Raw genomic sequence first — 12,013 nt, forward strand, 5'->3', positions numbered from 1 at the left:
CAAAAGATCTTTAAAAAAAAAAAATCACAGCCAAGTTCATGGCATCTCATGGGACAGGCCATCAGCATTGCATCTGGGGCCAGATGTGGGGTAGACACTCCCGAAATGTTGACTGATCCAGACGAAGGATCATCTCCTTTTGAACAACTCTGGATCCGATAGGCTGATTTCAAGGTGACAAGAATGTGCTGAATCGTGTCCTTGAAGGGCTGGATACCATCTGTATTTAAAATTCTGAAATTTGGGGACGTCCCTGGTGGTCCAGTGGGTAAGACTCCACACTCCCAATGCAGGGGGCCCGGGTTCGATCCCTGGTCGGGGAACTAGACCCCGCATGCACGCTGCAACTAAGAAGTCCGCACGCCACAAGTAAAGATCCTGCGTGCTGCAACTAAGACCCGGTGCAGCCTAAATGAAGAAATAAATAAATATTTAAAATTGTGAAATTTTGACCATCAGGAGTTTGTTGGGGGGTGTGGGGGGCTTAATGCTGATTTTTAAAAAATTCTTTTAAATTTTTATTTATTTTTGGCAGCGCTGGGTCTTCGTTGCTGCGTGCGGGCTTTCTCTAGTTGCGGCGAGCAGGGGCTACTCTTCGTTGCGGTGCGCGGGCTTCTCATTGCGGTGGCTTCTCTTGTTGCAGAGCACGGGCTCTAGGCGCGTGGGCTTCAGTAGTTGTGGCTCGCGGGCTGAGTAGTTGTGGCCCGTGGGCTCTAGAGCACAGGCTCAGTAGTTGTGGCGCACGGGCTTAGTTGCTCCGCGGCATGTGGGATCGTCCCGGCTCAGGGCTCGAACCCGTGTCCCCTGCATTGGCAGGCGGATTCTTAACCACTGCGCCACCAGGGAAGTCCTTAATGTTGATTTTTAAAGCCATTGTATTAAAATATATTGAATCTCAATGACCCAGTTTTGGGGCCCCTTAAATTTTGTGCGCAGAGGCAGTGCCTCACCCTGCTCTTAACCCTAATCCCACCCCTGGGGAGTCTTCCTCCTGCTTCTTGGAGAGACACGATCAGTGTTACTTCAGTGCCTCATTTGGAAAACGGGGTGACGAAGCAGACTTTGGACGTTGGGGGAATTAAGTGGAATACACTTTATTATGTGCTGTTACCCCGTTGAGGTTGCGTGTCTGCGATTGGTCCCCAAGGGCAGCTGGTAGAAGGTGCAGGCATGTCGACCTTCATTCCTGGGTCTGCATTCTCTCCAGGCTGTAGGCAAACGGACGCCTGACTGAATTTGGCCCTTGGGCCGTAGTTTTCTAAGAAAAACCCCTGTCTTTCTTCATTGAGTGGAAGAAAATCCATTTGGAGGAACCTCCTTCTCCGTGCCCTATCTCATGGGGGAATATTCTGGGGTCCATATTTCCTGGGGTACTCAGCACAAGGAAGAGAGCCAGGGGATAGCCTCCATGTCGTCCAAGACATCCTCCGCAATTCCCGTGAATTTGCAGGGTCTGGACCACACAGGTCAGCTGAGGTAACCCTGTACGGCTCAGGGCTATCCAAGCTCTCTTCCCACATTGATACTTCTTGAAGGAAAAACGGTAGGAGAGTTGAGTGTTGGCCACCACCTACAGGTAAGAGTCTCTCTTGGGCATTTTTATTCAGTCAGGGAAACACATATGGACCTTGCTGGTCCAGTTTGACTCATCGGAATGGAGCTTCTGATGCATTGCCTGGGACCTCCTGAAATCCATGGCTTAAAGGATGCTGTCTGTTTACACGGGACCTTCGGAAATAAAATAAAAATAAAACCATTGTCCAGATCTGATGGAGGGAAAGGGGCCCCCAAACATCATTCAGAATGGTCCTGTCTTCACTGAGATTTCTTTTTGTTCAGGGTCTGGTTGAAAGGTCACCAGCTGGAAGATCTGGAGAAAGCTCTGTCCATACAGGTGGCCTTTCCCCGCTGTGTGTTGGTGTGGTCCAACGGGATTGAGATGCAGGCTGACCCCAGGGCACTCGCCCTGGGTTACAGGAGACTTCTTTAAGGACCGCCTTCCGGAGCCGGATCTGTGCATCCTGGCCAGGGTCCTGCATGACTGGACAGATGAGAAGTGTTCACACCTGCTGGGGAGAACATATCAAGCCTGCAAGACAGGTAGGTGGTAGGGCTGGGTGTCGCTGTGCTGTCAACTCGGGGCAGGGTTGGAAGACTCTCCTTGGGATGCTGGGGACTGAGTTCATGTCACAGGTAAGGGGAGTCATCCAACCAAATGGCTCTCCTTCCGCATCAGTAATTAAAACCGACCAAAAAATGGCATTGATAACCATTCTGCAGCGTATCCCAATGAAAGATGGAGATAGCCACTGTGTGCGAGGGGGACAGTATCCTGTGAGGTCACCATCCTGAGGGTCCATGAGGACGTGGGCACAGCCTCTGTGTGTGAGGGGGACACTATCTTCTAAGGTCACCATCCTGAGGGTCCATGAGGGCGTGGGCAAAGCCTCTGAGTGTGAGGGGGACAGTATCCTGTGAGGTCACCATCCTGAGGATCCATGAGGACGTTGGAACAGCCTCTGTGTGTGATGGGGACAGTATCCTGTGAGGTCACCATCCTGAGGGTCCATGAGGACGTGGGCACAGCCACTGTGTATGATGGGGACAGTATCCTGTGAGGTCACCATCCTGAGGGTCCATGAGGACGTGGGCACAGCCTCTGTGTGTGAGGGGGACAGTATCCTGTGAGGTCCCCATCCTGAGGGTCCATGAGGACGTGGGCACAGCCTCTGTGTGTGAGGGGGACAGTATCCTGTGAGGTCACCATCCTGAGGGTCCATGAGGACGTGGGCACAGCCTCTGTGTGTGATGGGGACAGTATCCTGTGAGGTCACCATCCTGAGGGTCCATGAGGACGTGGGCACAGCCTCTGAGTGTGATGGGGACAGTATCCTGTGAGGTCACCATCCTGAGGGTCCATGAGGTCGTGGGTACAGCCTCTGTGTGTGATGGGGACAGTATCCTGTGAGGTCACCATCCTGAGGGTCCATGAGGACGTTGGAACAGCCTCTGTGTGTGATGGGGACAGTATCCTGTGAGGTCACCATCCTGAGGGTCCATGAGGACGTGGGCACAGCCTCTGAGTGAGAGGGGGACAGTATCCTGTGAGGTCACCATCCTGAGGGTCCATGAGGACATTGGAACAGCCTCTGTGTGTGATGGGGACAGTATCCTGTGAGGTCACCATCCTGAGGGTCCATGAGGACGTGGGCACAGCCTCTGAGTGTGAGGGGGACAGTATCCTGTGAGGTCACCAACCTGAGGGTCCATGAGGATGTGGGCACAGCCTCTGTGTGTGAGGGGGACAGTATCCTGTGAGGTCACCATCCTGAGGGTCCATGAGGACGTTGGAACAGCCTCTGTGTGTGATGGGGACAGTATCCTGTGAGGTCACCATCCTGAGGATCCATGAGGATGTTGGAACAGCCTCTGTGTGTGATGGGGACAGTATCCTGTGAGGTCACCATCCTGAGGGTCCATGAGGACGTGGGCACAGCCTCTGAGTGTGAGGGGGACAGTATCCTGTGAGGTCACCAACCTGAGGGTCCATGAGGATGTGGGCACAGCCTCTGTGTGTGAGGGGGACAGTATCCTGTGAGGTCACCATCCTGAGGGTCCATGAGGACATGGGAACAGCCTCTGTGTGTGATGGGGACAGTATCCTGTGAGGTCACCATCCTGAGGATCCATGAGGATGTTGGAACAGCCTCTGTGTGTGAGGGGGACAGTATCCTGTGAGGTCACCATCCTGAGGGTCCATGAGGACGTGGGCACAGCCTCTGTGTGTGAGGGGGACAGTATCCTGTGAGGTCACCATCCTGAGGGTCCATGAGGACGTGGGCACAGCCACTGTGTGTGATGGGGACAGTATCCTGTGAGGTCACCATCCTGAGGGTCCATGAGGTCGTGGGCACAGCCTCTGTGTGTGATGGGTACAGTATCCTGTGAGGTCACCATCCTGAGGGTCCATGAGGACGTGGGCACAGCCTCTGAGTGCGAGAGGGACAGTATCCTGTGAGGTCACCATCCTGAGGGTCCATGAGGACGTGGGCACAGCCTCTGAGTGTGATAAGGTCACAGTCTCAGCCCACCGCTGAAGGTTTCCTTGCTTTCGGGACATCACCACGTCTCAGGCTTTTGAATTGCTTCTCCCTCTCCAGGATCGTCCATTTTCCCCAGAAACTGTGGTTCTGTTAGTGGGGAATCATTTTCAGAGGCGGAGTTGCCATTGCTGGGAGGGCAGTGTTTCTAGACCCCTTCCATGGAGAGAACTAGGAAATGGATTGAACACGCTGAATTATTTACATGTCCATCCATAGGGGCATTACCGGGCAGTTACTCAGTTTTTATAACTTTGTCCTTGTGTGGCGTCCTACACCTGGAGCCTTGTTCCTAAGATCATCAATACTACTTGTTTGCCTTGTCCTGCTCTGTGCATGACGTCATTCCAAAGGAGCAAAACCAAGGTTACTACAAACAAGGGAACTGCCAGGCGGTGCTGTGGCTTGTCTGCAGTTCTTCTGTTTAGAATATCCACAAACTGGTGCGTCCACGGTCACAGAAACTATGGTTGTCGCCCGGAGGTGATGTGGCCAATCGAATCACAGCCTGCTCGTGGCCTTTGGTTTGCTTCCAGTGTTTAGGCCTTGCCTTCGCTTTTTATGTATTAATTCTTGGATGACTGACACATTTGCATGTTTCAAAAACCAAATGCTGATGAAAGGTACATGCAGAGAAATCCAGCTTGTAATCTGACCCCCTCACACGTATTTCTCCCCAGCTCTTGTAGGAGAGCTGATTTATGCTCTTTAAAAAAAAAAAAAAATTACAAAAATAAATAAATAAAGCCGCCATGTTTCCTGGGTGAAGCCACGCCCGGGAGGGACCTGGCACCGGGGCCGCTGCCCACAGCATCCACGGTCACCCTGCCCCTCACCCCCCCTTGTCTCTGAGATCCAAACGCAGCACCTGCCGGTTTGCATATTTCTCTGGATGGCCAGAACTCTGCAAGGGAAGCCATCGATGATGCTGAAGCCAGGGGCAGCCCTCGGAAGCAGGAGGAGCATGGCTTTGCAGGTCCGGAATTTCTACCCAGCAGGAAGCTGACCTCGGGCACGTCACCTACCTTCTCTGCACCCTCACCCTTCAAATTTAACAGACGGGACTGGGTAGTCTCTAAAGTGTGTCTTAAATGCCCTGTGATTCTTTGAATACGTCCAACCAATGCGTCTCAGCTGGGGTGATTTTGCCCCCCGCCCCCGGTTGGGGACACACCTGGCAGGGTCTGGAGTCGTCTTGGGCTGTCACGCTGGACTGAAGGATGCTGCTGGCAGCCGGTGACTGGGTACCAGAGATGCTGCTCAACACGCCACAGGGTACCCCACGTCAGAGAGTGGCCCAGCAGCCCCCGGTGCCCACAGTGCCGGGCTAGAGAGACTGGGTCAGGATGTGGTCACACTGCAGCTTCCCCGATCCCGTGGCTGTCACGACAGGACTGGCTCTTAGGGGTGCGTTGATTTCTTAAGAGTCCTCCTGAGCTGAGGGCTCTGGGAGGGTCACACTGTCTTCGTGGGGGTAGGAAGAGAAACAGGTATTGGAAAGACCTTCTTCAGAAGATGATGGAGAGCCAGCTGCTGGTCCCAGACTGTGCTCCCCAGCGTTGGTCCAGCTCCGTAGCCTGGGGAGGGACCGGGTGGACTCAGCAGGGAGGACCCTCCAGGGCGCCAGGAATCACCTGCTCTGGCTTCTTCCCAAATACCTCTCAGGACAGCCTGGAGCCTTGGAGGGAGACATCCTCCTGTTGCCACGGCGACGCTGGACCACTTGGGGCAGGACCGGGATGCCTGTCTGCCAGCAGATGGCGCCATGGGGCGGTTTAATGGACGTTGGCTCCACGGACCAGGCAAAGTCGCCAACCAGAGGAGGCTGGGGAGGCCCTAAACGGAGAAGACGCACCCACTTTATACCTTTGCCCCCGAAAATGTTAGGTTTCACGAAAAGAAGTACCTTTTCATCATTTTCCCCCGTGAAGTGCGATTACAAAGTAAGAATAAAAGGCATCATTCTCCAGGTTCTAAGTAAGGGAGGGGACACTGCCCCCCGCCAACACCCTGTCCCGCGGAGAGACACCCTGGGCCTGGTGGATAAAATTGTACAGTAGGGCCGGCTGCATCTCTCGCAGCAGAGCCCTCGAGCCATTGCCAGAAACACCACCTCTTTCTGGAGGTTTTCTGCCCCAATGAAGAATTTGCGTGGTCAGCGGTGATATGGAAGCCCCCAGTCAGCTTGTTTAGAAGAAAAGCTGCTGAAACACACAGCGCGGCATGAACCCTTTGGATTTAAAAAAAAAAAAAAAAAAACTACAGTTCTTGTACAGGGTTGTCACAGAAAACGAAAACCCCTTCTCTTTTGTTTCTCTGACGTATTAGCTTCCACGGGGGATGACGATGTATGCTGAACTGATGAACATTTCCCAAAGAACGTGTTTGCCGCTGCCTGGGTCATTGCAATGCCTCCTGCATCCTCCACTTGGGGCCCCAAGTCTGCACAAAGTAGAACCCCTTTGTGCGCAGGGGCCGAATGCATCCATCCATGTAAGTTAACGGTTCCTTACAGCAGAAACTAACACAGCACTGTAAAGTAACTATACTCCAATAAAAAGTCATTTTAAAAATTTAAAAAAGGGACTTCCCTGGCGGTCCAGCGGTTTAGACTCCGGGCTCCCAATGCAGGGGGCTCGGGTTTGATCCCTGGTCAGGGAACTGGATCCCACACGCCGCGGTGACGATCCCGCCTGCCGCAAACTAAGACCCAGCGTGGCCACATAAATAAATAAATATTTTTTAAAAATTAAAACAAAAATTTGCCTTTCTGGCTTTTTTCACTCCTGCAGAACGACCGTGTCTATGGGAAAAGCATTGAAGGGAAATATGGTATTGAAGGGAGACGGCAGTAAGCACACCCAAAACGCTCCTCTTTTACAAAGCTTTCACGCCTAGGATCTCATGGGACCCCTGGGGCCGACTGTGCAAGAATGGACTTGCCGGGCTTGTGCAAATGCATGCAGGGAGACGCTTGCGAAGGAGCGGAGACTGTCCTGTTTGGAACGACGCACCAGGGTGGGACTGTCATCCCCAGCCCCTGGCCCGTGGAGATGCTGGTGATGAAACTGCGCCGGAGATGGCTTACGGGGTCCTCCAGATCCGCTGGCGTTCATCTCTGGGCTGCCCTGTGCCCATGTGATTGACACCTACCTGGCTCTGTAACTGCCTGATTTCGGGGAGGGGGCGTCGGCCAATGGGTGAGAAGGGGCTGCTGCCTAGCAGGGTTTTCCTGGGTTCTTCTCCCCAAACTGAGCAGCTCTTTCCCTTGGTCTTCGAGACCTGGGGGGGGGGGGTGCATCCCCCTCCCCTGGGGATTCCCCTTGGCTGAGCCCACGCTGTAGGAATGTCTAGTCTATGATCTCCAAGACGCTGACCCATACAGGAAGGAAGCAAGTAGCTTCTTCAGTGCCAGGCTGTACAAACGGATATTATTTGGACGTTGTCAGAATTTCAAAGGGCCATCCTCAGCTAGACAATACCTTGGCACCGTTTATTTTAAATTTTCTAATGTGATTCCTTAACAAATGTAAATCCGTATAGTAGGGTTTTTAAAAATATGTATTTATTTATTTATGTATTTATTTGGCTGCGCCGGGTCTTAGTTGCGGCACACGGGATCTTTAGTTGCGGCATGCAGGATCTAGTTCCCCGACCAGGGATCGAACCCCGGGCTGCCTGCACTGGGAGTGCAGAGTCTTAACCGCTGGACCACCAGGGAAGTCCCTGTGCCATATTTTAGATTCCACAGATAAGTGACATCATATGATTTTTCTTTGTCTGACTGACTTCACCTAGTATGACAGTCTCTAGGTCCATCCATGTTGCTGCAAATGGCATGATTTCATTCTTGTTTATGGCTGAGTCATATTCCACTGTGTATATGTACCACATCTTCTTTATCTCTTCTTCTGTCGATGGGCATTTAGGTGGCTTCCATGTCCTGGCTATTGTAAATAGTGCAGCTATGAACATTATTTTACTTTTTAGAATAATAAGTGATCTTCATGATGCTTATAGATGGACATGGCTACAGAATGGTTAGCTTTGGAAAAGTAGAAATTGCTTTAAAAATTTGTCATTAATAGTAAAACCATCCTCCAGATAACCTGACCCGCCACCCAAGTCATTAAGCTACCAGCAAATCAAAACCTAATGAGACTTTAGTTGGGAAAATAGATTCTAAAATTAGTCATAAACAGGTTCACATCTCTCAGGATGGCTAGTATCAAAAAAAGACCCCAGAAAATAACAAGTGTTGGTGAGGATGTAGAGAAACGTGAACACGTGTGCAATATTGGTGGGAATGTAAAATGGTGTTGCTGCTGCAGAGAACAGAATGGAGGTTTCTCAAATAGTTAAACACCGAACTACCATAGGATGCAGCCCTTGCGTATTTACCCAAAAGAAATGAGAGCAGAAACTCGGAGAGGTATTTGCACACCCACGTTCACTGCAGCGTTATTCACAATGGCCAAAATATGGACTGTAAATGTCCATAAACGTAAATGTTCATGCATGGGTGATGGACACACAGAATGGGGTCCATCCACACAGTGGAATATTACTCAGTCCTAAAAAAGGAGGGAAGTTCTGACGCAGGCCACAACATGGATGGACCTTGAGGACGTGAGGCTCAGTGACACAAGGCAGTCACAGAAGGACAAATCCTGTAGGCTTCCACTTATATGAGGTCCCTAGGGGAGTCAAATCCATAGAGACAGAGAGCAGGAGGGTGGGTGCCTGGGACTGGGGAGTGGGTGTTTAATGGGGACATTTTCAGTCTGGGCAGATGAAAGAGTTCTGGAGATGACGCTGGGGATGGTTGTACAACGTGAATATACTCAAGACCACTGAGCTGTACACTTAACAATGGTCAATTTGATGTGTGTCTTTTTTCCATCATGAAAACAAATCCCCTATAAAGGACTGTAGGCACATTCCCCTCAGTGCAGACGTGATGACCCAGGCCAGAGAAGGAAGCTGCTGGCTTTGGAGGACAGGCGGGTAACCTGTGCAGACAGAGGACCGAGAACAGGGGACAGAGAGTTCCACCCCCCACCCCGCCCCGGGAGCGGAAGCTAGGATTCCTGCTACCTGCCTTGGGAGAAGCAGCAGGAGGGTGGAAGGGTGGCATGGGGGTGGGTGACCCCGTCTGGCCCCTGGAGTTTCCCCTCCTTAGCAGGTGTGAGGTGGGCTCCAGGTGGGCGTACCTGCAGATGGGGGTAGGGAACGCACTCGTGGGGCAGAGCACGCCCAGTCTCCTCTCTCTGCAGCCAGAGTACTGGGGGAGACAAGTGCCTGTGAACCCCTGTCCCCCAGGGAGGCTGGCTCAGGGCCCCCAGGGGAGGGCACCTAGAGTGAGGAGGGGGTCCTAGCAGTGGGGAAGGGGCCACAGACAAGGTAGCGGGGGTTGCTGAGCTGCCCTGAGGAGCAGAGCCCCTGCGAGACCTGAAAGCAGGTGACCCCACCCCACTAGGTGAGAGGAACCTGCGCAGGTAGGGGTGGCGGGGGGCTGGGGGACACAGGTGTCCTGTCCGGGAAGCCGCGTCCCAGGTGGGAGCGAGCAGGTGTCCCGACGGACAGCAGGGGGCGCTCCTGCCCCATCATCCCGTCCACCTGCTCGGTCGACCCGTCGTCCCTAGAAATTCATCACGGAGGGAAGGCTTCCATGAGTGTCTGCAAACAGATGTTCCCTTGGTGAGGCCTGCCTTGCTGACAGCTCCCCGGCCCCTTTAAAACGTCTGTGCTGAGACAGTACAACCCCGGTTAGCCAGGAGGATGCTTCCCTGTGTCCCCGCCCCTGTCTTTCCTTTCCTCTCCACTGAGCTGCTTACCTGAGATTTTCGGGCGTGACAATTTCCGGAGAATTCGTTCGGTGGCGTCGAGAATTGGGCCACAAAGCACAACACGGGAGCGTCCGTAGAGGGAGGGACATGGGGTCGGCTCCCTGGGTCGTTTTAGCGAATGTGATGGAAATCTGTCACCTGTGCCTTGGCCTCGCTGCTGCTTTTACCCTGCAGCCCTCTCCCTGGGCTTGCGATGGTTAGATTTTCCATCACTGGATGTGTCATGTGAGGGCATCCGGACACCCTGGCCCGGTGGAATCCGACTCGGGGACGCATCACGACCCTTAGCGTGGGCGGCGGGGGCAGGAAGGTGGTCCTCGTCATACACAGAAGGAGGTTGGCCTGCGGGGGGGGCCCCCCTCCTTCCCCCCCACCATGGGAGGAGACCCGAGCGGCTTTTCCAACGATGATGACCGTGCCACTTAAAGCACCTGGGCATCGCCGGGGAGACGGCACAGTGGGAAACACACAGGTGCCCTGGGCTGGCCAGGTACCTCTCGGGAGGTAACCGCCCCGAGCATCTCGGCGCCTTTGCGCCGGGGGGGGGGGGGGGAATGAGGGGGGGGGTGGCGGGGAATTGAATGTCAAGCTGGTGCAGTTCCCCAAGAAAGATGCCTGGTGGTGGCGCTCGAGGCGATCGCTCTGCCGGGGATTCTGGGTCGGAAGTGGCTTCCCATCTACTCGTGTCTGACTTATGACTTCTAGTAATTGTCCTGCTGTTTTACGTGGAGACCGGACCGGTGTGTGACTACATGTGTTACTTCTGTAATTATACAGCATCTGTTTATACCTGGTTCTATGATACATAATCCAAGGATGGCGCCCGTCCGTAGATATCTCCGGGTCTGTACTTATGACCCTGCGTGTGTGTCTACACCTGTGTGTGTCCGGGATGATAGGACTATATCTGTGTCTTTAATCCCTGACCACATTGCTGTCTCTGTATAATCTGAAAGCTTATTCTGTGGTCTGTCTATAAGTATAGGCAACCTATGTGTTCTAAACACAATTTTTTTTTTACAACGTTACAATTTATTCAAATACTTGGCATCTCTGTGCATTTTTTTTTCCAACTACAGAGACACCTCATTTATTCCAGGTGGCCATGGAAAGAGGTATTCCACACGACTGAATTAAAGTCTGAATTAAAAAAAAATTTTGAGTATAAATCTTCCTAAATTGGGTATGAATTTCCCCTACATTCTTCAATGGAGTTTGCCAATCCTGACTCAACTTTCTCTTTCTTTTTCTTCTTCCTTCCTTCCCCTCTCTCCCTGTTCTGTTTATTTCTCTCTTCTTGCTTTCTTGATTTTTTTTTGGTTTTTAATAACACAGGGTTCAAAACACCTGATATATTTCTTTATATTCTTTTCCATGATGGTTTATCACAGGATATTGAGTAGAGTGACCTGTGCTGTACAGTAGGACCTTGCTGTTTATCCATCCTATATATACTAGTCTGTATCTGCTAATTCCAAATTCCCAATCCTTCCCTCCCCTCCCCACCCCCCTTGGCAACCACAAGTCTGTTCACTATGTCTGACTAAACACATATTGAGATGTGTAATCTCAGGAAGCAATTTTCCCCCTTGGGATTATAGAATTATTCTAATAATGATTAATAATATTTTTTGAAGTGCTAACAGCCATATGGCACTTAGTCTGTGCGGGGCACCATCCTGCATGATTTCCATATTTCGTTCATTATTTTCATTATCAACCTCCCCCCAAGGCAGGCATCCTTATCCTCACCTTACAGATGGGGAAACCGAGGCACAGACCGTCACTGACTTGCTGGAAGTGAGCTTCAGCACTGAGCTTTGAGCCTGGGGGTGCTGGTGGTGGGGCTGGGGTCTGAGGGTCATGGGATGACCAGAAGTCACCCGATTGCTACGTGGAAGAGGGATGATGTGTGGACTGTTTTAAGGGACATGTCACAGTTCTTTGTTTTTCCAAATCAAGCCAGCCTGGGCTCTGCGTCCCCATTTGAGCTTAGGTGGAAGGGGATAATGAAAATTCTGGAGCGGGGATAACAGGGTCCTGTGGCTAAGACAGACAACTCCA

General features: G+C 52.1%; 1 protein-coding gene across 1 annotated transcript in view; it reads left to right on the forward strand.

Moving 5' to 3' along the window:
• The window catches only part of LOC133082658 (acetylserotonin O-methyltransferase-like), a 209,866-nt gene that overhangs the window by 17,672 nt on the left and 180,181 nt on the right, over window positions 1-12,013 (forward strand). Inside the window, exon 8 of the mRNA XM_061179341.1 lies at window positions 1,978-2,100. Within this exon, the coding sequence (XP_061035324.1) occupies window positions 1,978-2,100 (123 nt within the window). The remainder of the gene's footprint in view (window positions 1-1,977; window positions 2,101-12,013) is intronic.

The sequence above is a fragment of the Eubalaena glacialis genome, chromosome X (assembly GCF_028564815.1).
Source record: "Eubalaena glacialis isolate mEubGla1 chromosome X, mEubGla1.1.hap2.+ XY, whole genome shotgun sequence".
Lineage (NCBI taxonomy): Eukaryota > Metazoa > Chordata > Mammalia > Artiodactyla > Balaenidae > Eubalaena > Eubalaena glacialis.